The following is a 27350-nucleotide window of genomic DNA, read 5'->3' as shown; positions in this document are numbered from 1 at the left end:
ACAAGTCTGATGTATGCCCGTTTCATGTAAATGTGCATTTCATACCACTATCTCATACTTGCCAACTCTCCCGGAATGTCCGGGAGGGGGGTCCCGAAATTCGGGTCGGTCTCACTGACCCCCGGGAGAGCTGTCAAATCTCCCGCATCTTGCAATTGCGGGTCTAAAATGACGTGATTCACATTTTTAGCCCCGCCCCCACGACAAAACGGCATACTTGTCGCGAGGGGTGGGGCCAAAATTACGCGATTGGCCACGCCCCACCCCCTCCGGCCTTCTAGACACACCCCTCTCCCGGATGGGACTTCCCAAATGTAGGCAAGTATGCACTATCTTCCTGCACCAATTTGGTAGTCTCACATGACTATTCTGTGCTATTGTTACTGTTTAGATGTTCTCATTGGCTATATGTTGGCAAAGTCCCTCTCACTTCACGCTTACCTGTAAGCAGGATTTCACAGTCAATGGTTAACAGTTCCTGTGACACTCTGGGGGAGATTCAATTCAGCGCACCGTGTCTCGGGAACAGTCCACGAAGAGGCATCGTGCTGATGTTGGGATTCAAATCTCTGCTCATTTTTCCTTGCAGCCCATAGAGGTGCAGGGAAAAATGAACAGAGATTCTTTACTGTAATAGTGTATATACTTTAAAGGGTATACATTTATTTTACATCCCACGTAATGTATATAAATATATTCAGTGGGAAATCCTTTGTATCTTCAATGTTTAAAAAATACTCTACTTCTAATCTGTTTTGAATGTTTTATACTTTTCCAATACATTACACCATGATTATCAGTTTAATTGAACAAGTGGAAGTACCCTACTGATCTGTGTTTAGTTCAGACACCTTGCTTTAGAGAAATGCAGTAAAATCATTTAATTTACAAAATAAGAATTTGATTACAAAAACTGATATTAAATACAAAGAATATTTGATTAAGAAAATGTAAATATAGGCGAGCCAAATATTTAAAGTGTTCTGATCTCTTCCAGGTGAGCCCGAGTTTAAGTATGTTGGAAACATGCACGGGAACGAAGCTGTAGGTAGAGAACTTCTTATTTATTTTGCTCAGTATCTCTGCAATGAATATCAGAAAGGAAATGAAACAATCATCAATCTGATCCACAATACCCGGATACACATCATGCCTTCCATGAACCCAGATGGATTTGAAAAAGCTGCACAGCAAGTAAGTTAAGTTTAATGGGGTTCTCCTCACAAACGTAAGTAGTAATAAGTAGTGCATGGTAGAGTTACTGTGTAAATAAATGATATCTCCCAGCATTCTGCCCACAGTAGCTCACACTGCTCTCATCCTGAATAGAATGTTGGTACTTGCTGTATCATCATCATCAGCTATTTATATATCACCACTAATTCCGCAGCGCTGTACAGAGAACTCACTCACATCAGTCCCTGCCCCATTGCAGCTTACAGTCTAAATTCCCTAACATATAGAGAGAGAGAGACCTGGGTCATTTTTGATAGCAGCCAATTAACCTACTAGTATGTTTTTGGAGTGTGGGAGGAAACCCACGCAAACACGGGGAGAACATACAAACTTCACATAGATAATGCCATGGTCGGGAATCAAACTCATGACCCCAGTGCTGTGAGGCAGAGATGCTGCTAATCACTATGTGAATAGCAACTGACAAGTTTACAAAGACCAGTGTCAGGAGGGTAAATATATTTCTTTTCATAGTGACTCTACACGCACTACTATCATCTGCTCCATTCACTTGGCATAGGCTGCATAATGAACACACAACACTATCTATTAACAGATAACTATTGTTTTGCAGCAAAGTGACAAGATGTTAAGACTAAAGAGTCTATTTATTATCCTCTGTAGTTTCTGCCAGTTAATCATCATTTTTTATTTACACTTATCATAAGAAATTATTCTTCGTAGCAATTAATAATTTGATATCAGGGGAGAGAGTACCAGCGATAAATGGCTGTCCTAGCAAGCAGAACGCCAAGGCACCCAGGAGTGTAAGACTTCCTTATCTGCTCCAAGCCTTTGTCTGCTGCATATGAGCGGACAGAACTCTATTGAATTTGTCATCCTCAGCTTGCACAGCTCCATGAAGGACAGACACTGCCCTTCTCTCTGGTCTTATTCATTTGTGCAAATTATGATGTTTTGAAGGTCTTATATTTATAGAATTGAAACGATCCTGCTAGGTGGTGTGTGGGAATATGGAAGCACAGTATGTCAGATAGGAAAAACAGAATGCAGTAAATTAGCAAGTATAAAAACACATATCGCTGAATGACCACGCTGAGATTAGTTTAATCACAAGCTGCATAATAAACACTGCAATACACAGAGGAAGAATATGAACTGTAGGCAGGAAGGAGGGAAGGAGTGTGCAGCCTACCAGATAAGACTCAGAAGAGATCCGTCTACGCTGTTCACTCTCCTCTTCCACTAGTCTTTACACAGAGGTAAGAGTTGCCAGCGTCACCCTCAGAGGGAATTAGCAACCGAGGACAAATTCCAAAAAACTAAGATTTTTAAACTGCTCCCTTTCTGGTTTCTATGGGGAGGCGGTATTGATCGTTGAACACTGTTGGTGAATTGATCCGAGACTTAAATTTGCCTTAATCCTGTGGGAACTGCTGTTTTCACAGGATTTAGTGCTATGAAACATTTGACAAATAGGCCCCTTGGGGAGAAATAATACAATGCCTTCAGCATCCAACCATAAAACACTGAGGGGTAGATTAACTAAACTGCGGGTTTGAAAAAGTGGAGATGTTCCCTATAGCAACCAATCAGCTTCTAGTTATCATTTACTTACAACGTTCTACAAAATGACAGCTAGAATCTGATTGGTTGCTATAGGCAACATCTCCACTTTTTCAAACTTGCAGTTTAGTAAATATACCCCTGAGATTATTGTACAAATTTTTATGTTCACAGATTTTTTTTCTTCACAATATCAGATGAGATTCCTCCATAATGTAATATGTGGTGTGTTTTTCATAAAGTATATACAAATCTTGGCAACCTTGAGCAATATTTCAAAGTAAATATTTTATCTTATAAAGAAAATTAGAATTCCACTTCTTACACTTCACATTTGCCTCATGTAAATGACTGAGTCCTCAGCAGACATATTCCATGAAAATATATCAAGTTATTTCTGCAGATGAAATAAGGGGCTCTCAGAGGAATCTACCTCCATACAGGTACCTGGTGGACTCACTAATCTATGAGAGGGAGATGTCTGAAAATGCTAATTATTGGAATAAATTTATCTCATGGGAATAATAGTGATTTGCTAGTTTACCAACCCACATAGGGCAGCACAAAATAATCTGAAAGACAACAATTATGTTATTTAGACTTTATGCTACAAATCCATTATCAATATGTGGTTTTTATTCCTTAACCATTATAATCAAAATAAAAGTCCTCACATTTTCCACTTCAGCATTCTCAAGAATAACATTTTCTGTGGATATTTATTCTGAATTAAGGTTGACTTGCACCCCCTACTGGTCATCAGAACTGAATGTAAATGCATAGCATAACCAAGGTCAAGAAAACTAATTATAATTATACAAGTGCCACAGATAATTCATTTATATATTTGAGGGGAGTTGATTTAATCGTGCACTAAGATTTTGAGTCCAGTAAGAGTATAATGTATTAACGGGTTTAAATGCCCCTTTGGGTCAATCTAGATTTGAACACTGAAGAAGTGGAGATGTTGCCTATAGCAACCAGTTAGATTCTGGCTGTCATTTTGTAGAATGTTCTAAATAAATGACAGCTTGAATCTGATTGGTTGATATAGACAACATTTCCATTTTTTCAAACCCGCAGTTTAGTAAATATACCCCTAAGTGTAGGAGTGAGATGACAAGGTTAAGGAAAGGAGCCTTGGGTTTGAAAGGAAGTGGATAGAACATGATTGGGATTATTTAAGGAGAAAGATTTTAGGGCTGACTAGCGTATAGGCTTGGTGATGTCAGTCACAAGAAAGTCATTGGGTCAGTCACTTCCCCACCCACACTCCCCTGTTCTCATATTATGAAGTGGTATTAGATCAGTACACAGTAGTTTGTATTGCGGGTCGCTGGAGTTGTTAGGGCAGTGATTACGCATATTAGGATGGAACATGGTGTTCTAGTTCATGGCATTGTTGTATAGTCTTCTAGAGTGTACGTGAGATTCCAGTGACAACTAATATGAGAAAGCAGACAATTCTCCGCAAGGGCACTTACCTACCTGAAAGTTTGGGTATGTGCCCTGATGATGCAAATCATATCTTCAGTCCCCTCCCACTTCACCAACACTGAGTTGGCAGGTGCGTAATAACAAAATTATCACAAATATCCTGGAACGGAGGTATGAAAACTAAGCAAGTATATTGGATATAGTTACCTCTAGGACTCAGACACTACGGGTGGTGGTGATGCAGCCAATGCTTTTTACAGAGGGTGTAGGTTGGAACTGGGTGTCACCTGGAATGTGTCTTACAGGTATAACCAGGGGCAGGCTGGGCTGGGGGGCAGGAGGACATCTCCCCAGGGGCTGGTCCCATAGTGGGATACCTTGGGCTGGGTCACTGGGCCACGTGCATTTTTTTTTCCTTTCAAACATTTCTAATAGGCTGCTGAGTCAAGTTTTGCCCCCTGGGCTAAAATTTGCGAGCCCTTCCCTAGGTATAAACAGGATTTATATCTGTGTGTAAGCCCTTTGCAACTTCCATCTATTACCATTCCTTTCCTTGTTATTACTTGTATATAGGTATTATTTATTTGATCTTATGTTATCCTGTTTGTATTATGTTATTATGTTAAATTATAGAATGTTGTTGCCATTCCACTGCGACTTCACACCATGGGTGCATAGGTGTCTTTGTTAGCAGCTAATACAGGACCAGTCAGGGAGTTACACATTCTTCAAACAGACTAAACATGCTAAAAGTAAAGACATTCTTCTTGAATATCGTTTTATATTTTATGCTGTATACATTATGACTTCTTTTTGTTCTTTTTGTTTACATGGGTACAAGCTTGGAGATATAAAGGACTGGTTCGTTGGTCGTAGCAATGCACAAGGTATAGACTTAAACAGAAACTTCCCTGATTTGGATCGTATTGTGTACATTAACGAGAGGGAAGGTGGAAACAACAATCATTTGCTGCTTAACATGAAGAAGGCCGTGGACGAAAACACCAAGGTATCAATCAATTTATGCAATAACTTCAGGTTAAAAATTTTATTATTTGGGTTGCTGTGAATATTATGCAGTAAGTGAATCTGCCAATAGGACTCACCTATGTCTAGCCTTAACCTGTATTGTATTACATGAAACACAGTGTCCCTCTTTATACACATTTTTATGTCTGTATAAAACAGTATTACATTTTCTGCATTCCTGTTCTCCAATTACCTATGCAGATTTTTTAAAACTTACCTTACAAAAGCATATATTACCATGCAAACTGCGATTTATGTACTCATCTCCATTTTAACATTTTAGATGCATGTGGTTCTTTGTTTTCTGAAGACTCTGAAGGACATTTATGAAGCGATGGTCCCACTGTGCGTCTTGATTTGCACAAGTGCATCTAGATTGCCACCATAAGTTTACATAGAGCAGAACTTCGCACAGGTTAAAGAGAAGAATTAGGCAGAGTGAGGGCGTTCCTTGCCAAGTACAGAGTAGGCACACTGGTGCGCCTAGTTTTGTGGATCGGTGGAGAAATGGTATTTCCTTTTGCTGAGCAAAATTATTGAAATTAAATAAAGGGGTGAAGAGGGAGCATCTTTAGTAGTGTTCTTTGTTTCCACTAGGCAAAAGGATTTAAATTTGGTACAAGTTTAGAGCTGACGGCCTATTCGGATCTCGCTTTATACTTCTAATGGGACCCATTTTGTGCTTCAATATTACATGTGGGCAGAGAAGCACATTTCTAACCACATTGCGAGCAATGTAATAAAAAAAGCGTCACACACACAAAAATGACACATGTAATACACACAGCCCGGATGTCCTCACATTCCTATTATTAATTTTAGCGATATGTGAAGCAGTATTTTCGGAGAAAAGTTTAATTCAATTAAAGAGTACATTCTAAAATGGTGTGAGGGGACGTTTACATGGACCCCGATTTAGACCAAATGGGGCCCTAGACAAGATTCTGGAAATAAACCAGAACTTTGGATCTTCTGCACTCACCAAATACATTATTAATGTTATTCTAGCTACTTCCAGCTTCACTCTTTATCATACACAGGGAATGTTAGTTCCACATATTGCAATACATATTAAACTGACCAACAGCCAAACATGTGGACTCAATGCATAAAAGTATGCAGCCATGGTCAAGAGGTTCAGTTGTTGCTTTTAGTGTTCAGACCAAACACCAGAACAGTACAGAAATATGATCTAAGTAACTTGGTTGGTGCCAGACGGGGTGTTTTGAGTATCTCAGAAACCGCTGATCTCCTGGGATTTTCTCACACAACAGTCTCTAGCGTTTACAGAGAATGGTATGAAAACAAAAACATCCGGTGAGTGGCAGATCTGTGGGTGAAAACACCTTGGCAACATGGACCAGAATCTCTAAGGAATGTTTCCAGCACCTTTTGGAATCCATGCATCGAAGCATAAAGGTTTACCTAATACAGTGGCCATCGAGTGTGTACATATATATTACAGTGTACACTCAATTATACTCCTAGTATTCAGCAATACTCTACACTCTGCTGTAAAGATGAGAATAATGCAGCCTCCTAGAGAAAGACAATTGAGTCAAGAACTCGCCAGTTCTCTCACTCTCACCAGTTCTCTCCTCATTATTATTTTTGTTTGTCTTATATGTTGGTTAAAAACATTGCGCGTTTATAATGTACTTATTCAAGAACAAACTTTATTCAAAATTCAGTTTACCTCAAACACTTCGTTATCACTTGTTGGAATAGTTTAGATAAGGGGGGAGGGGAGGAGTGGGGTAAAGAAAAGAAGTGGAGGGTGAAAGAGGTGCCAGCCAGGGGAAGCACTCTTTAGGCCAGGCTTGGCCCGATAATCTGAGATCCCCCAGACGATAGACGTGGGTCTCGAACAGCCCATTTTACAATTCCAATCCTGGGGCCCCACACAGAACAGACCTCACCTCACCAGAATATTAAAAAAAAACTAAAAGATCAAAAACAAAAAAACAAACTGCAGGTTTCTTGGAGGAACCAGCTAGGGCTACTGGGCTCTATGTTTGAGTCTAGATCAGTGGTTCCCAAACTTTTGCAGTTCGCGGCACCCTTAGAGTCTCCAAAAATTATTCAAGGCACCCCTCCAAAATAATTACCGAGCAGTCCCATTTTATAAGTAGTCAAAAAGACATAATAAGTATTTAGGTCAGAACAGAAATAGAAAATTTATTTGTATACAAAAATAATACACATAAATCCAAGGGAAAAGAATTTATTTATGTATATTTTTTTCAATTATATTTCTGTCAAAGAAAAATTTACAGCTAACACACTCTGTGCCCCCTGCATCCACACACTTAGTGCCCCCTACATCCACACACACTGTGCCCCCTGCATCCACACACACTGTGCCCCCTGCATCCACATACTCTGTGCCCCCTGCATCCACACACTCAGTGCCCCCTACATCCACACACACTGTGCCCCCTGCATCCACACACACTGTGCCCCCTGCATCCACACACTCAGTGCCCCCTACATCCACACACACTGTGCCCCCTGCATCCACATACTCTGTGCCCCCTGCATCCACACACTCAGTGCCCCCTGCATCCACACACACTGTGCCCCCTGCATCCACACACACTGTGCCCCCTACATCCACACACACTGTGCCCCCTGCATCCACATACTCTGTGCCCCCTGCATCCACACACTCAGTGCCCCCTGCATCCACACACACTATGCCCCCTGCATCCACATACTCTGTGCCCCCTGCATCCACACACTCAGTGCCCCCTACATCCACACACACTATGCCCCCTGCCAGTGCCGTAACTAGAAGTTTTGGTGCCCTGGGCGAGACAGGGCACCGGCGCCCCCCCATGTAAGTAGGAGTGTCATTTGACAAGTGGGCGTGGCCAACCTAATGTGGGTGTGGCTAGCACTTTACTGAAATAATTCATATATATATATATATATATATATATATGTATAGTGTGTCACTTAATAGATGTGGACATAGAAGGAGACAGCTGGACTGGATGTACACAATATGTTTTTCTCATATAGCTCAGTAAATAAATTTTATTTTCTCATAAATTTTACCATAGCTGATGTATTGAAAAAAGTATATTTTTTTTGCCATAAAACTGCAATATGTACATATTTTTCTTTTTTCTTTCACCAAACAATGCATCATGTCAGGTATATCGTGTTTTGTACATGACTCACTGCATGTCACTTAGCTGTCATAGCTTCATAACTCAAAATCAGTTGTACCACAATTATTTTGCAGTGTGTGGTACAATCATTTATCTATATGTAAATAACATAACAGATTGAACAGTAATAACCTGTGTCTCCATGATCTAAGCAGTCCTGTCACAAGCTGCCCCAGAAGAAAGATGGCGGTCTCCAAGTGTACACGCCTGTCAGGGGAGCTGTCCCGGCGTTTCCTGGCCTCGGTGGACACGGTGCTTGACTGCGACGGGGTGCTGTGGCGGGGGGACGAGGCTGTGCCCGGTGCACCCGAACTGGTTAATGGGCTGAAGCATGCCGGGAAGCGGGTGTTCTACCTGACCAATAACAGCACGAAGACCTGCTCCATGTACGCGGAGAAGCTCGGCCGTCTGGGCTTTAGGGCACAGGCCGGGGAGGTGTTCGGCACAGCCCTCTTCCTACGGGACACTGCTCGGCTGCGGGGCAAGGTGTACCTGACCGGGGGCGAAATCCTGAGCCAGGAGCTGGGGGCGGTGGGCATCGCCCACCTGGGCAACGGGCTGGACCAGGTCACCGGAGGAATGAAGGACTGGGCAGCGGAGAAGGGGGACCACGAGGTGAAGGCATTTGGAACGCAAACTGCGTTCCAAATGCCGAACTTCCTGTCAGTGGAACGCACATGCGTTCCACTGCGGGACTTAAGGGTTGAAGCTTGTAAGTAAATGTCTCTCTCTGGAGGCAGGTAGCGGGTGGCTGCTGCGCCCCCTTGACCTTGCGCCCTGGGCGACGGCACCGCCCGCACCACCCTCGTTACGGCTCTGCCCCCTGCATCCACACACACTGTGCCCCCTGCATCCACACACTCTGTGCCCCCTGCATCCACACACACTGTGCCCCCTGCATCCACATACTCTGTGCCCCCTGCATCCAAACACGCTGTGCCCCCACGCTCTGCCCCCTCAGCCTCTGCCCGCTCTGTCCCCTCAGCCTCTGCCCGTTCTGTCCCCTCAGCATCTGCCCCCTCTGTCCCCTCAGCATCTGCCCGCTCTGCCTCTGCCCGCTCTGTCCCCTCAGCCTCTGCCCGTTCTGCCCCCTCAGCCTCTGCCCGCTCTGTCCCCTCAGCCTCTGCCCGTTCTGTCCCCTCAGCCTCTGCCCGCTCTGTCCCCTCAGCCTCTGCCCCCTCAGCATCTGCCCGCTCTGCTCCCTCAGCATCTGCCTGCTCTGTCCCCTCAGCCTCTGCCCGCTCTGTCCCCTCAGCCTCTGCCCGCTCTGTCACCTCAGCCTCTGCCCGCTCTGTCCCCTCAGCCTCTGCCCGCTCTGTCCACTCAGCCTCTGCCCGCTCTGTCCCCTCAGCCTCTTGCCGCTCTGTCCCCTCAGCATCTGCCCGCTCTGTCCCCTCAGCCTCTGCCCGCTCTGCCCCCTCTGCCTCTACCCGCTCTGTCCCCTCAGCATCTGCCCGCTCTGTCCCCTCAGCCGCTGCCCGCTCTGTCACCTCAGCCTCTGCCCGCTCTGTCCCCTCAGCATCTGCCCGCTCTGTCCCCTCAGCCTTTGCCCGCTCTGTCCCCTCAGCCTCTGCCCGCTCTGTCCCCTCAGCCTCTTGCCGCTCTGTCCCCTCAGCATCTGCCCACTCTGTCCCCTCTGCCTCTGCCCGCTCTGCCCCCTCTGCCTCTACCCGCTCTGTCCCCTCAGCATCTGCCCGCTCTGTCCCCTCAGCCTCTGCCCGCTCTGCCCCCTCAGCATCTGTCCGCTCTGTCCCCTGAGCCTCTGCCCGCTCTGTCCCTTCAGCATCTGCCCGCTCTGTCCCCTCTGCCTCTGCCCGCTCTGTCCCCTCTGCCTCTGCCCGCTCTGTCCCCTCAGCATCTGCCCGCTCTGCCTCTGCCCGCTCTGTCCCCTCAGCCTCTGCCCCCTCTGCCTCTGCCCGCTCTGTCCCCTCAGCATCTCCCCGCTCTGTCCCCTTAGCCTCTGCCCGCTCTGTCCCCTCTGCCTCTGCCCGCTCTGTCCCCTCAGCCTCTGCCCGCTCTGCCGCCTCAGCATCTGTCCGCTCTGTCCCCTCAGCCTCTGCCCGCTCTATCCCTTCAGCATCTGCCCGATCTGTCCCCTCTGCCTCTGCCCGCTCTGTCCCCTCTGCCTCTGCCCGCTCTGTCCCCTCAGCATCTGCCCGCTCTGCCTCTGCCCGCTCTGTCCCCTCAGCCTCTGCCCCCTCTGCCTCTGCCCGCTCTGTCCCCTCAGCATCTCCCTGCTCTGTCCCCTTAGCCTCTGCCCGCTCTGTCCCCTCTGCCTCTGCCCGCTCTGTACCCTCAGCCTCTGCCCGCTCTGTCCCCTCAGCCCCTGCCCGCTCTGTCCCCTCAGCATCTGCCCGCTCTATCCCCTCTGCCTCTACCCGCTCTGTCCCCTCAGCATCTGCCCGCTCTGTCCCCTCAGCCTCTGCCCGCTCTGTCCCCTCAGCCTCTGCCCGCTCTGTCCCCTCTGCCTCTGCCCCTCACTGTGCCCCCGCCGTGGACAGGAAGAAGAAAAAAACTACTTACCAATCCGGCGGCGCCCGGGACCCAGCATCCTCCTCCTTCCTCGTTTCTCACTGAATGCCGGGCGTGCATTCAGTGAGACGTGAGGAAGGAGGAGGATGCTGGGTCCCGGGCGCCGCCGGATTGGTAAGTAGTTTTTTTTTATTTTTTTTATTTTTCCTTCCTCTTCTTCCTGTAAACGGCGCCCCTGTGACAGCGCCGCGGCACCCCTGGGAGCCGCGGCGCACAGTTTGGGAACCTAGGGTCTAGATCATTTAGCGATAATCTGGCCCTGTATTTACACTTTTACACAGTGTGTTACCTAGAGGCCCAATCCAGATGCATTAGAACAAGTGCAATGTGTATTGCAGTTTGTATCAAGTGCAGCTCATAAGTGAGGTCCTCTAGTTAAAATTGTTCTGTACACTTATCTCTCCATTACATCTTGTGACATGGAGTTGAGTTTTACAAGGTACAACCAACTTTCGTTATTACATGAAACTGCACCATCCTACAGTAGTGTTATTTGCTTCATTCTGGATTACATGCGAGTTCATAATGCAGTGCTGTCTGCCCAATAGATATTTATAGAGGGTCATTATTCGTAATTTCCCTAATTATCTTTTCTGCTAGAGTCCCTTTAAAATACATATTTTTTAATTGCTCTCCTTCACCTTGAATAGTTCTTCCCTTTAAATAGTTGTCTCCGTTTGACCACCACCATTTCTTCTGCGCTGCCCTAGTGGGAGAGGTTAGACTCTGCTGTATGTGAAGGACGCATGCTTTGCCATATTTGAGAGGAGGGCAACCAAAGAATATACCATTTATAGTTAATAACCCCTTGAAATGTTTTAAGATTAATTTTTGCACATTTATCTGTGAAAGTCATGCCCACACATACTTGCCACTTCTCTTATACGGGTGTTTAATGCCGAGTCACCAAACTCATCTTTGGAGAAAATAAGTATCACATTGCACATTTCTAAGCATATTTTCTTGTTTGTTCTGATGATGAACTTATAATCATAAAGCCAATCATTTTGTTGTATAAATTATAAATTCATAAGAGTATATTTATGCTCCTATTGTTTGACATGAAAAAAACAGGCCTAAATTGCACTGCAAATAAAATGTTGTACTTATGTCCATTGTTTTATCTAACTCTCTATATGTTCTAGCATAGAATATAAGTATGACTGAAGATCCATTTCTATATGTAGAAGGACTTCTGATATTAATTGAGTTTTATAGAACAGCAGAATCCTAATAAAAGTAGTGATGTCATAAATCTCATCTCCACATGTTTAATATCATGATCTAATTTCTGCTATGTGAGATTCACCACCCAAAGCCCAGACCCCTGACTAATTTTTGCAAGGACTAAAGGGGTTATGCTCACCCACAAAAATATTTCACACGCATCTAATTTCAATAATCTTACAAAAAAAACTAACAAATATCAGTCATAAATTTCAGAGATATTTATGCATTATTGCAACATAAAAACTACATGGATAATTAATTAATAATCATAGTATGTTGTACTCTTTATATTCAATGTTTTACGCATTCTTATAAGCTCCTGGCTCTTTTAAGGCATGGAAAACGCTAGTTAAGTAGAGCCATTTTAAAGACATTTGGGGTTACAGTGTGAATGAGTTGGGATGTGATACATTGTAACCATATACTTGCATTTTCCAGCTTGCCCCTGAAACTAGAGCAATAATTCACTGGATTATGGATATCCCTTTTGTTCTTTCTGCTAATCTCCATGGAGGTGATCTGGTCGCCAACTATCCATATGACAAGACTCGCAGTGGTAAGTCTTCTGTATCTATTACAGCAGGCCTGTCCAACCTGCGGCCCTCCAGATGTTGTGAAACTACAAGTCCCAGCATGCCCTTCCAGCTATCAACTGGTTGTCTACCAGCAAAGCATGCTGGGGCTTGTAGTTTCACAACATCTGGAGGGCCGCAGGTTGGACAGGCCTGTATTACAGTGAGAAAGCAGCATTTATAACACACACAAATTTCAAGTACAATACAAACTGTGAAGATTGTGTAAAATCCAGAAGCAAGGTGGACGTGCACTTTAACTCTGCCCACTCCATTGTGTGCCAATGGTAGTGCCACCATGTTCACACATGTGATGTGATGAGTGCATGTCTATGTATTCATCACACCACTAAACAGCAGAAATAAAACATGCTAGTACTTAAATCTATTTTTTTATTCTTGATTACAAAGCACCCTCTGCTGGCCGTTTGTAAGATATATGCTCTCTAGACAAATAAGACTAAAATACACATTTGCAAGGACACAAAGCATGCAGTGTGTGTGTGTGTGTGTGTGTGTGTGTGTGTGTGTGCATTTGTATGTATATATATATATATATATATATATATATATATATGTGCGTGTGTGTGTGCATATATATATATATATGTATATTTGTGTGTGTGTGTGTGTGTGTGTGTGTGTGTGTGTATGTGTATATATGTATAATCTGCTGGTGAGCAATTTAGCATTACATGCGTATTATTCTTAAATTAAAATAGGATATATATTTATTTGACTTTCAATCCCATACTTAAATCCCATACTTAAATATTTATTCATGTATAGATATATTGTTAAACTATATTTTGTGCCTCTAACCCAGGATGTACTCAATCCAGGATTCATTTCACAGTATTTAGCAAAATCCTTTATAACAGTATTTGTTATTTGGCTGAATCCTAGTATATGGATGCAGTACTTGCGTAATCTTGAGAGACGCACCGCTGAGGGAGATAAACAGACACCTATTACGTAGATGTGTGTCTCATGACAGCGTGTAAAAAAGAACTGTTATTCAAAAAAGTTACAATAACATAGTGAACATCTGTAACTGGTAAAACTATTGGAGGGACACATAAGAATAAAGCACTTCTGTAAACTGGTCTCTGCTTATGTGAGCACCAAACCAGCTGCAGTATGTAATGAACAAACGACTGCTTACATTGCTCATAGGATTTCAGTTTTAAGGTAGTACTTGTGGACTGCATCTGTGTGTAATATCATACATTAACAAGGAACATGGTAAATGTATTAATGCTGAAAAGTAATAATTTAATGTTATATGTTCTGTATTTATTTTACTTTGTTTACTTTTCCCTATAAAAATAATAAACACTGTGTATCAAAATTAGCTGCTTAATATGGTTGGTTCATTAATTTTATAGCTGAAAGAACATTAGTTTCAGGAGGTATAGCCACTGTAGGAAGCATAGTTGTGTTGTCCGGGTGGACCTGTAATGAGGCCACCCAGGCAGCCAACCAAAGCAGAATATTTTGGGGGCAGAAGAATGAAGGCAATTTTTTTTGGGCTGCAAATCTCAGAATGAGTGTTTTTTTACCTTGTTTAATAATAAAAGATTCAATTGTTTGTGTTTTAACAAGTTGTATACAAATGGTATAAATAAAATTACATTTTAGGGGAGGTAGTACATAGGTTTGAAGGCCCCATACATTTAAACTATTGCTTGGAAGAGTGGAGATTTAAAGACAAAAAAAATCTAAAACAGAACGCACTAGTGGTCAACACAACTTAACCTAGTATCCATCCAATCTTCTAACACACATCAATAACCTCTTTGCCACCTTCAACTCATTCTCTGTCCACCTGCACCTTCTCCCCCTTCCTTCCTCACAGCCCATGAATTTGCCACTTATTTCAAAGACAAAATTGTCACCATTCGACAAGATATTTCCTCATGCCAAATTTCACACACTTCACCCACTCTACCCACCTTCACCTACACTTCCCAATCCACCCTCATCTCATTCTCTCCAGTAACTGAAGAAGTCTCTGCATTCATCTCATCTTTTCACCCTAAAATCCTATTCTCTCCCAACTTCTCCGCTACCTCTCCCTCAACGCATGTCTACCCCTATTTCACCTCTTCAAACTGTCTCTGTCCAGTAGCACATTTCCATCCTCCTTTAACCATGCACTCATCTTACCAATGCTAAGGAAACCATCTGTTGAACCAGCCTCTCTCTCATTCTAACAGCTTATTTTCTCCTCCCCTGTCTCACTTTCTCTTCTCTCACTCAATTCTCGACTCTCTGCAATCAGGCTTCTGAAACTGTTCTCCCAAATGCGATCAATGATCTGCTTACTGCATAGTCCAAGTGTCCTTTTCCATACTCATTCTCCAAATGGATGTCCCAATGCTACCTAAAGCTCAGTGTTCAAAAAATAACTTATTATCTTCCCTTCTCCCACTACTTCCCCTCAAAATACACTCACTGTTAATAGCACCACCATTTCATAAGTCTCTCAAGTCCGCTGTCTTGGTGTCACACTTGACTCCACGCTCTTCTTTATTCCTCACATCCAGATTCTCCCCCATTCCTGCTGACAACACCTTAAAATCATTGCCAGTATATGTGCTTTCTTAATCAACATACTACCAAAACTCTTATCCATTCTCTCATCATCTCCTGTCCTGACTAGTGCAACCTCCTGCTATCTGGCTTTCCTGACACCAATGTAACCACATTTCAATCCATCCTAAATGCTGCTGTAAGACTAATGTTTCTCGCTAACTGTTCCACATCTGCTGCAAAACTTTGCAAATCCCTACACTGGCTCCCTGTGTCCTCCAGAATCCAATCCAAATTACTCACCTTATCAAGCAAAGCCCTCAACAACACCACCCCTTCATGCATCACGAATCTCATTTCAAAATACTCTCCTCCCGCCCTCTTAGATCTACCTCTTGTCTCTGGTAACCACCTCTCACTAATGACAGCAAGACTTCTCCCGTGCTCCTCCACACTTATGGAATTTCCTGCCACTCCCAATCAGGCTTTCCCACAGCCTTTTCATCTTTATATGCTCTGTGAAAAAATGTCTCCTTTTTAGAAATTACTTTATCCCTGATGATGCTACTCACACTAATGCACCTTCACAACTGACCCAATCTCCACTCTGAACCTCACTCCTCTTGTTTCACCTGTGCCCTCTTCCACTTAGAATGTACCCTCTCTAATGAGCAGTGTCCTCCATACCCTTTGTTTTCATGTTTGTATATTTTTTGTCTGCCCTGTATGTCCTTATATTTTCTATTTTCCCTACTTTACGGTGCTGCAGAGCACTGTGGCGCCTTACAAATCTGTTATAATAATAATAATAATAATAATAATAATAATAATAATAATAACCCCTCTGTTCAGTGCGTAGTCATGAAAACCTCATAGCAAGTTGTAGACTATTTTAAAGTAACATGAATATAGTTGCTTTATATAATATAACTGGATTGCACATAGTTTTCTAATCAGTATACTTGATGACAAACTAACGTAGAATAATTGTAAGGACAAAATTAACTTTTTTTTCCCCTAAAAATTATCCTAAAGCTCTTATGGAACTAAACTCAGAAATAGCTAGACTGCTATTCTTAATTTTCAAAGATTCAATCTCATCAGCTCAGCACCAAAGGATTGGTGAGTAACAGATGTGGTGCCGTTCTTTAAAAAGGGGACGAGATCACAACCAGGGAATTATAGACCTGTAAGCCTGACATCAATAGTGGGGAAACTACTGGAAGGTATATTAAGGGATAGTATTCTGGATTACTTGGTGCGCAATAAGATTATTAGTGGGAATCAGCATGGATTTGTGAGGGATAGGTCATGTCAAACTAATTAATTCATTTCTATGAGGAAGTTAGTGGAAACTTAGACCAGGGCAGCACAGTAGATGTGGTCTACTTAGAGTTTGCAAAGGCCTTTGATATTGTGCCACAAAAGAGTTTGTTTTACAAAACAAGGGGACTGGGTCTAGTAAACAACATTTGTACTTGGATCAAAAACTGGTTAGAGAATAGGGAACAGAGAGTTGTGATAAATGGAACATTTTGTAATTGGTCAAAAGTTTTAAGTGGAGTACCTCAAGGTTCCATGCTGGGGTCACTCCTTTTTAATATATTTATTATTGATCTTGGTGATGGTTTAGAGAGTAAAGTTTCTATTTTTGCAGATGACACTAAACTCTGTAAGGTAATAAAATCAGAGGAAGATGTAGCTTCTCTACAGAGGGACTTAAAAAAACTGAAGGATTGGGCGGCCAAATGGAATATGAGGTTTAACATGAATAAATGTAAGGTTATGCATTTAGGGATCAAAAACAAGAACGCAATCTATAAATTAAATGGAATTAATTTAGGAGAATCTATAATGGAAAAGGATTTGGGAGTGCTTGTAGACAGTAGACTTAGCAATAGTGCTCAATGTCAAGCAGAAGCTGCAAGGGCAAACAAAGTATTGGCATGCATAAAAAGGGGCATAGATGCAATGGAAGACAGTGTAATTTTGCCACTGTATAAATTGTTGGTAAGACCTCATCTTGAATATGCAGTACAGTTCTGGGCACCACTCTATAAAAAAAATAATTTGGAACTAGAAAGGGTTCAGAGAAGGGCAGCAAAATTGATAAAGGGTATGGAGTCATTAACTTATGAGGAAAGGTTAGCCAGTTTAGGCATGTTTACTTTAGAAAAGAGGCGACTAAGAGGAGATATGATTACTATGTACAAATATATTAAGGGTCAATACAGAGAACTTTCATGGGAACTTTTTACCCCAAGGACTATACACAGGACACACGGTCACCCCCTAAGGTTAGAGGAAAAGTAATTTCACAACCAGCAAAGGAAGGGGTTCTTTACAGTAAGGGCAGTCAAGATATGGAATTCACTGCCAGGGAAGGTTGTAATGGCAGATTTAATAGATATGTTTAAGAAAGGATTAGACAATTTTTTAGCGGAAAAGTGTATCCAGGGATACGACCGTTAATTAAAATGAAGGATAGTAGTGGATATAGGGTAAAAATAGGACTGCAATATTGGGTCTGGGGGGATTTTCACAATTGAAACAGATTGGCGGTTGTTTACTCTGGATCAATTTCAAATATAAGTGCAGGATCGCAGGAGATCCAAAATAGGTTGAACTTGATGGTCTGGTGTCTTTTTTCAGCCTCATCAACTATGTTACTTTGTTAATAAAATTAAATATGCAGTTTACATAAATATTGTATCTTTAACTTTTTTTTACTTAAGTAAACAAGGATATACGGGCTGATTTATCAAAGGGCTAAAAGGCCTATTGCTGGCAAAAACAGGTGTTTTTGCTGGCAATAGGGCTTTTTCTTCATTTGCTTTATACATGAAAAGCTTCTCGATACAATTCCTAAGCTTTCCCTGATGATGGTTTCCCCATACCTTAACAAGTATGACCATGCAATACCCGTTCTGTAATCGCCAAAGTCCTTACTGTAATATTAGATTTATGGACTGCATGGTTACATGTAATCACTGTTTTGAGTACGAGAATATTTTATTTTTCTATGGTCTGGTTACTAAATACCATTTGTTAAAGACTTGCCTTTCTACTGCTTCCTCGTTTATTCATTGTATTCCTTCTACCTGCAGGCAGTGCTCATGAATACAGTGCTTGTCCTGATGACAGCATTTTCCAAAGCTTGGCCCGTTCATATTCTTCTCTAAACCCAGCCATGTCTGACCCAAACCGGACACCATGTCGCAAGAATGATGATGAGAGCAGTTTTGTGGATGGAACCACGAATGGTGCTGCATGGTACAGTGTTCCTGGAGGTACGTTTTACTCACAAATCTGTATTTATTCAACAGACATAATGGATCAAAGAGTAAAATAAATGTAGCCAATTGATATTTTTTACAGTGTCTTTGTCTAGGGTTTGAGCACCCTATAAAATGCTTAACGGCTGACATCCTTTCCTTCCCTTAAACTCCGTTTAACTAATCATGAAATAAATAACACAACAACTTAGATGTGGGCGAAAGTTAAGGAATTTATTTTGTAATGGTATGGTGGTGGAGAAAGAGAGCAGTCAGTTTGACATCCGCCAGGCAACCCAGGATGCCCCAGCATTTACCATGGGACATCCGCAAACGGGAGACAGCCAACACACCCTGGGCACACATATCTACCATAAATGGGGCAGCCGCCCCAAGCACTACAGAACCCGCTCCCCCTTCTGGGCTAATGAAAGCAACCACAAGCCAACCCTCCCTTGCGGTACTTGGACCGAGACTATAGCCAATTCCATCGAAAAGAGGTGGGTTAAGTGTGCCCACTACCGTAATGTGCCCTCACCACTGGCCGTTGACTACACTGCGATTTTCGGCCCTGCCACATGTGATGTCCACCATACACTCTCACATACCAAGACTGCCTTCAAAACTGCAGATAACCAAACCATCCACCTATGGTCTCCAAACAACATCCAACAACAGGGAGGGTGGGTGGGCAACGTCCAGCAGCACAAGATACTGTTAATTCTCCGCCCATCCAATATATCGCCACCGATGATCCCTCCTCCGTGACATCAGATGGGAGTACTCCCTTAGTCAAATTATTAAACCTAGAGTATCACTACAGTCCACAGAGCCATCCTCAGCTTTTAAAATCCCTCGGGCTTATATTCATCCCTCAGTTCCTATTCTATTTAATCTCCATCTTCTGTTCATCTGGGATGTCTTCAGTTTTGAAGTGGTCTGGGTTAGAACACCATGTAGCCAACCAGATCGTCATAATTTTCATAGCATCAGGATATGGACATACTGAAAGATTGGAATTTGTGGATTAGACTTTGTGGATCATTTTCATTATATGTCAGTGTTTATCTTTTTTATTTGTCTATTTACTATACTTCCACACCGCTTGAAGTTTGTGCATCCATTCTGTCATATTTCTACTTTTCACCCATGTTTACGTCCTTCATTCTCTCTCTCTCTGCTTCAACTCCCACGTCTATCCTTTCACCCACTAATTACTGTCTTTCTTTATTTTCTCTCTCTGTACTTAGCTATCATAGATTGATTTTCCTTTTGCTATATCCCTCAGTCTCTTTCCGTTTTACTCATGAACAGATGTCTGCTCCAACCACGTTTTACTTAAGTCTGTTTTGCTGCACAGTTAGGGTACCTACCCATATCTGCCTAAACCTCTGTTACTAAATGTCACTCCTAAATGTCTTCACACCTTTTACCACTATTGTAACCTCAACAATGTGCCAGCCATTTTTCGCGCACATATCTTGTGAGTGGGTCTGTGGTCTTCTAGTGCGTGTTTGATATGTACTTATTCATCTAATTGGACCAGTGTGTATATAGTATATCATATTCTAAACTGTGAAATTTGCAGTCAAGTGTTTATATATTATGTGACTGTTCATATGTGACCTATGCGCAGTGAAATGAACAAGGAGTAAATATTTTCCTTACTTAGACATGCGCAGGTTTGTGTACTAGATATGTGTGTGACATTTACATTGTACATGGTGACATGCAGTTGTAAATGCAAAGTAGATGTGTATGGTCTGCAATATGTTTTTCCCACAGTGATCACCTGGCTCTGGCTTATAGTCAGATGTTGTTGATGCACAACCACACAAAGTTAAGTAAATGAACTTAGCAGTAGGAAAGGACTGGTGCTGAAGGTGTAGAAGAGGGTTTCAATTGATCCCATATCAGAGTGGCAGAGGGGGAGGCTCTTAAAAATCGTACAATCATTTTTAAGACTATGGGCTAGATTTACTAAGCTGCGGGTTTGAAAAAGTGGGGATGTTGCCTATAGCAACCAATCAGATTCTAGCTTTCATTTATTTAGTACCTTCTACAAAATTATAGCTGGAATCTGATTGGTTGCTATAGGCAACATCCCCACTTTTTCAAACCCGCAGTTTAGTAAATCTAGCCCCATGAGGTAGATGGTGGACAGTGGAGTGGAAGGTTCTTTTTTGCCTTTATAACGGTAGCTGGATGTGCTTCAAACTTGTGTGGATAGTGCTAGTGTTGAAACTGCACTGAAGATGTCATTAAATCTTAATAATTCTCAAGACTATAATATACCTGATGCACAGTGGTGTATCCAGCCCTTTGCAGAGTATTTATTTTAGTGTTCTCAAAGCTGCTTTAAAGATCATATCTAAAAAGTAAACTAAATTATTGCCAACATATATAATATGCATATATAATATGCTGTTGTGGATTGTTCAGTGAACACCATTAAACAATGCGTTATAATTATAGGTATGCAAGATTTCAATTATTTGAGCAGTAACTGTTTTGAAATAACTGTGGAGCTGAGCTGTGACAAGTTCCCACCTGAGGAATTACTGAAGAATTACTGGGAAGAAAACAAAGACTCTCTGGTCAACTATATTAAGCAGGTATAATATACTTTTTTACATATATGTTGTATCGTTACATTGCTTGTGTTTATTAAAGAATAACTAAACTTTCCCAGCACCATATACCTATATGACAGTTTACTTATGGTATAGATGACAATGCCATCTGATCTGAAATTAGATTATTTCCTAAAGTGAAAGTAAAGTGACTTTTAACACTCTCAGGGGCACATTAATCAACCATCGTATAAAATGAAAATTAGTTTTCGATCCTTATCGCATTGATAAGGATTGAACTATTTCTCATATTTATGAAAAAAGCAACACAGGAACAGCAGTTCTGAAAAACTGCTGTTCCTTTGAAGTGGAAAACATACTTACCACTGCCTCTACACTTCCGAAGAAGTATGCGATCCACGGGTGTCCTCTTCTCACTCCAGTGCTCATGCGCCGACTGAAAACCTCGGGCATGCACACAAACATATCTGCACTATACAGTTGCAGAGAGAGAGAGAGCGGTGTGTGAGAGAAAGGGATCACATGATCCCTCCACACATGCGCTAACAGCACTGAAATTTTTCAATTATGATATTGTCAGCTGGCGTACATTAACATGCTAAAAAAATTATAACATTTTTTTATCAAACTTTAGTAAATAGCGATACTGAGCAGTGCCCATACACTGTTATGGGGACTGTTCAGTAAAACTAAGAGATATGCAAAGCAACAGATATCTATGATATCTGCTGTGATGCAGTGACAGTAAATAAGAATTTTGAGGTTAATCCTTGAAAACGTCAGATTTTTAGTTTCATAAATAAGCCCCTCAGTACTTTCATACTGCCATTCTAACAGTTTATTAGTTTGCTTCTATGCAGTTAGTCTGATCTTGAAGCTCTTCTCTACTGTTTCTAGCTCATTGAGGGTAAAAGATTGAAAAAGTAAATTGTCTGGATCCTGGAATGTTTGGAAAATAAAGATTGGTACATGAAGTATAGAAAGCTCCATCCAACTCCAGCTTTAAATCAATTGCACCCACGTTTAATAATTAGGCCAACCTCCCTGTAATCAGCCTCAACATTAAATGAATAGCATTCACATTACTAAATAGATCTATTTCCTTCCAACCAGCACTGACATTAAATTAATAGCATTCACATTTACTAAATAGAAATGTTAAAATTGAAACATGAAAGACTCTTCTCAGCACACTTCATTAACAGTTTTTTCTGTAAGGTTCTCCTCTTTTTGTAACATTCTATAATATTGTTTTGATACTTTTAAGAGCTGGCAATTTATGTATATGACTTGAACTTTTCCAGTAAACCAATGACTTGCATATGTATTTCAGGTGCATCGTGGGGTGAAAGGATTTGTCAAAGACCACCAGGGGAATCCAATTGCTAATTCTACAATATCTGTAGATGGAATCAACCATGATGTAATCTCAGGTGAATGCAGCCAAACAATCAGGTTTCTAGGGTGTAATGCTGAGCACTAGTAGACATATGCAACAGCCACGAGAAGAGCTCCTGTTAGAAAGTATTTGCAAGAACTCCGTTCTGAGTTGCTATAGACGACCAGGGAGTAAGAGGTCTAGTTTGGGGTCTTTTATTTGCAATACTATCTGTGACACCCATCCATGAGAGAGCCGCAGCTGCTATTCTGTTTTATTGATGACTTTTGTTGGTTAACCCTCTGCTGTTGATGGATGAGAAGCATGACAGTAATACTTGTAGTAAAAATATGCAAGTTATTTTGTGATGTGTGAATGTGGATTTGGATATCAGCAAAAAACAACAGCTATGGTCAAGTCGGACTTGGGAAGCAGAGATGCAAAGAGATCTATAGGAATAATGGGGGCATATATGGACACAGGGGGAGAAGTAGTGGTGGGGATACAGACCGGTAATCCTGTAGTGTTATCCCTTCAGCCACACACAGACACAAACTTACACTGCTATCATGCTAGAAAACTAGTCAATAGGAGGGTTTGCGGAGAATCGTAGTTTGTACTCAGAAAACTATACACTTACATTACATGTAACCCCAAATATCAGCTCCATTTTTGGGAGGACAGGTGTTGTAGCCTATGAAAGTGGATGTCTGCTGTGCCTATTGGATGGGGGCCTAGTGTAACTGTAGTGTGCACAAGGTAATTTCTCACATATTCATTATTCTAATTTATAACAATGTGGACATACTGTATGGAAATGGGAATGTGCCCACCAGCTTAAGAACTCCCACTTCTCAGTCTGTGACTGCCCCGTCTGTTTGCAATTAAGATTTAAATTAAATAAATGTCGCTAACAAATAAGACATTTTTTACAATTGTATATCAATGCATTCAAAATGGAATGTTTGAAAATTATTCTGCTAAACATTCAAAGTGATTAAGAAACGAATGTGATAACAACTAGAGCAAAACAACAATGGAATAACATAAGCTATCTATATCTTAGGCTGGTCTGTTTATCCTAGTAATGCTTATTTCTTGAGTAATGAACACTTGTATCCCTCTCATCCATCTACTTCTCCACTGACACATGAGAAACTGAGAGGGGTGATCAAGATTCAGCAGGAAGTCTAGAAAATTGAAAAGATCCTGTTAATGTAGTTATGTAAAGAGGGATAAAAAAGAAGTACCTACCTGTCATAACAGTGTCAGCCAGATCAGTCCCACATTTGGAATACAAACAAATGTAATAATGTCGCTTGTTTACATTTATGCTGCTGTATATTTAAGCAGCACAACTAATTTATTAAGTTTACTAGTTGTTTCCTGTGTTTATTAGGTAAGGATGGTGATTACTGGAGGCTGCTTTCACCTGGGAACTACAAGGTCACCGCGTCAGCTCCTGGGTATCTTGCAATCACTAAAAAAGTAGCTGTTGCCTATAGCCCTGCTACCAAGGTAAGTGGCTAGCAGAACCCATTACTTCTAAGACACTTTGATTGTGATAGACACATATATGTCCATAGAGATACTGTTTATTTTTATAGCACTGTTGCGGTCTATAACCAGTTCTCACATTTATAACACAAACGAATAACTAGTTCTCTTGTGAAAATACACCAAGGACTCTATTCATCAAGACCCCTGCCATTAAGAAGCAATAGAAAATCTTCAACCTGACAATTTATAAAAAAAATGATGTCGCTGGGGCTTCCTGGCTCACTGTCTGGTAGCAGTAAGAGAAGTCCTACTGCTCACCCGGCCAGCCTGTTGTCAATCAGCACATGTGCACTGGAACAGAAAGCCCAGAAAAGGAAAAGACAAAAAAGTAGAAGAAATAAAGTGAAACAAAAAAAATAAAAAAATAGAAAGAAAATAAAAATTAAATAAGAAAATATGCTTCATTTTAATAATAAAGCATTTTTCCATGTTCTGGCATTAGCAATCAGAGAACAGTGGCAGTACTTGTTCTGCCGCTGTTCTTGTTAAATACGCTTGGAGGGGAACCTTTGCTGGACTGCCCCACATAGTCTTCAATGGCCAGAGGGGTTTGATAAATAGGAAAAATTATATATTCACTGGATTTATGGGTTTTCTTCTATTGATAAATAGAATAATTCTGAGTGATAGTAAGTAGCAGTGTAGAATAACACAATTTGCATAACAGAAAAGTTGAGAACTGCCAGATGTTCATTTAGGGAGCTGTCCTTGGCTGGAGCCCGCACCATCACTATTGAGGTTGAACTGAGTGACTGAGTATTAGATATTTGTACATTATTTGAAATGAATGACATATCTAGATTTTAAGTACATTTTGTGCTCCGTTTTTGGGAGGTTTTTTTACATTTCTTGTTTTTTTTCTGCCTTTAAGTCACAAATCAGACACTGTGATGCCAGTACACAGCATTCTGACTAAAATGGAATGAGGAGAGTCCAGCGATGTCTGCTGCACTCCTGCCGACCCAGGAACACACATAACCTGTCATATTCCATACACAATTGGATATTGCAAATAATATTCTTTAATCCACAAAATGCTGCTATCAAACCTGTACTAAGATCACATCCTTGAATTCAGCATTTACATGCACCATGTTAGAATGATTACAAATCTTGGTTTCACTGGTATCCATTGTTTCATTAAAACAGATTGATTTTGATCTGGAGTCTCTATCAGAAAGGAAAGAGGAGGAAAAGCAGGAGCTCATGGAGTGGTGGAAGATGATGTCCCAGACCTTGAACTTTTGAAGAAGAAAATGCTGACATTAAATTAAACTATATGTTGAGTTGGTATGCAGTAATGTGGATATATATATATATATATATATATATATATATATATATATATATATATATATTGGTGTTTACAAGAATGCATATATATCCTTATATGCATGTCATAAACACTTTCCTTTAAATATTGGATAATGTGTAGTTTTAAACTTTCAACCACTGCTTACTTTGTTTCTGTGATAATTTGGATAGGAATCTATACAAATGTTTTTGGCTTTCAGCTAGGATTAATGTAGAACTTGGCACAAATGATTCTATGAGGACATGGCAAGGCTGAGCAACAGTTTAAGTTTTTTTTAACCTAATGTCAAGAATGAAGGCGTGTAAGTAGAAATGCAATATTCTATCTCCAAGCCATGTGTTGTAGAGTATATTTTAGTTTACACAATAGTATAGCACAGCTGTTGCCAAAATATCTTGGCAGTATGTAAGTAGAGATGATGTCAATTATCCTTGGTGTGGGTCCCGGAAGAAAAAATACATATTGGCATTGTTTCTTCTTTTTTTCTTTTTTAAATTATCACTCCTCCATGACCAAGTGTGAATCGCATCTTGTTGCTATCTCCAAAAATTAACATTTCAGTCCCGGATTGCATTGTGGGTTAGTAGTTAAACAGTAATGCACAAGCTGAGAAATACAAGCACATTTTTATTGGAATAATCCAGGTCTGGAAACCTGTGACTCTCCAGCTGTTGTGAAACTACAAGCCCCAGCATGCTTTGTCATTTGATAGTCAGCAGATACCTGGCAGAGTATGTTGGGAGATGTAGTTTCACAACACCTGAAGAGGCACAGGTTGTCCTGAAATAGGCTATTTCTGCTATATATGACTAGGCTGGTGGGTCTGTAAAGACGTTGCAGGTAAATGTACAAAAACAACAAGATGCAAGATGACTAACACTAACAGATACAGGGCGACTAAAGATAGTAGTAGTCCAGCAACAGCAGAAAGTATCAGACAGAGCATTGCTGCTTTAATAAATAACATCATGAAAAAAATCAATGTAATTAACGGATATTCTGTGTGGCAACTATACGCGTATATTTCATTAATCTATTAAATGTATATTTATTGCAATGCAAAACAGCATTTTGATGCAAAGTACATGTTAAATATATACTTTATACACTGGAAACAAACACAGTAAAACAGTATTGGACATCAGCTTGTTACATTATTAACACTGTTAAATCAACATGACCAGAGATATAAGAGCTGTAAATCAATAAATATTAATATGTCCCATTCTAAGTGTACACTGCTACATATTGTTGTCTATAGCACATCACTGATATATCTACATGACTAGACCACATCGTCCATTTTTGTGTAGTTATCTGTTTAATAAATTCACAACAGTATGTTCATTTAATATGTTTTTACTGGAAGTCTATTTCCTACATCTGCTCCACTTACAAGCAAAATATATTAAATTGAATGTGTCAGATATTATAGCACAAAACAAAGAGGCCGTAGTGCATGGACCCTTGGATACTTCCATCAGACAACAGACGGTGACCCTGTAGTACAGTGCAACTTACAAGAGAACCAAGTAGTTTCTGTGTCATGGATATTAGTAAGTGGTTTAGAATTTTCTGGCCAGTATGAATCCATAACATATTCAGGGCAAGATATGAAAACATTTGGATAACACTGCAATAGAAGATGATACTTTCTATTAATACAATTCAATTTTTATCAGAGCACAGCAAATGTATTCTATCTCTGACTTCCTCTTCTTCAACATCAACTACATGCTATCTGTTGTTTCAGTGACCTCCAGGAACTCCTGTGCTTTTCTGAAATAGTCAGTTTATTTAAAAAAATGCCTAAACCATGTGGAAAAAGCCGTTTTCGTACTGATGTATATAATTACATTATGGGCAGCACGGTGGCTAAGTGGTTAGCACTTCTGCCTCACAGCGCTATGGTCATGAGTTCAAATCCCAACCATGGCCTTATCTGTGTGGAGTT

At 41.1% G+C, this 27350-nt stretch overlaps 1 protein-coding gene across 2 annotated transcripts in view; it reads left to right on the top strand.

Annotated features, from left to right (window-relative positions):
• CPE (carboxypeptidase E) overlaps positions 1-26748 on the top strand; it is a 50649-nt gene extending 23901 nt beyond the window's left edge. Inside the window, exons 2-9 of one of the 2 annotated variants that reach the window (XM_075197962.1) lie at positions 998-1194; positions 5042-5209; positions 12606-12723; positions 18382-18564; positions 21025-21164; positions 22477-22576; positions 23921-24039; positions 25231-26748. In XM_075197962.1, the coding sequence (XP_075054063.1) occupies positions 998-1194; positions 5042-5209; positions 12606-12723; positions 18382-18564; positions 21025-21164; positions 22477-22576; positions 23921-24039; positions 25231-25329 (1124 nt within the window). In that variant the 3' untranslated portion in view covers positions 25330-26748. Of the gene's footprint in view, positions 1-997; positions 1195-5041; positions 5210-12605; positions 12728-18381; positions 18565-21024; positions 21165-22476; positions 22577-23920; positions 24040-25230 lie in introns of both variants that reach the window. The other variant, XM_075197956.1, reaches the window with a different exon arrangement.
• The last annotated feature ends 602 nt before the right edge of the window (positions 26749-27350 follow it).

The sequence above is a fragment of the Mixophyes fleayi genome, chromosome 1, assembly GCF_038048845.1.
Source record: "Mixophyes fleayi isolate aMixFle1 chromosome 1, aMixFle1.hap1, whole genome shotgun sequence".
Classification (NCBI taxonomy): Eukaryota; Metazoa; Chordata; class Amphibia; order Anura; family Limnodynastidae; genus Mixophyes; species Mixophyes fleayi.
The sequence above is the reverse complement of the archived record's forward strand: the minus strand, read 5'-3'. Positions and strand labels throughout refer to the sequence as shown.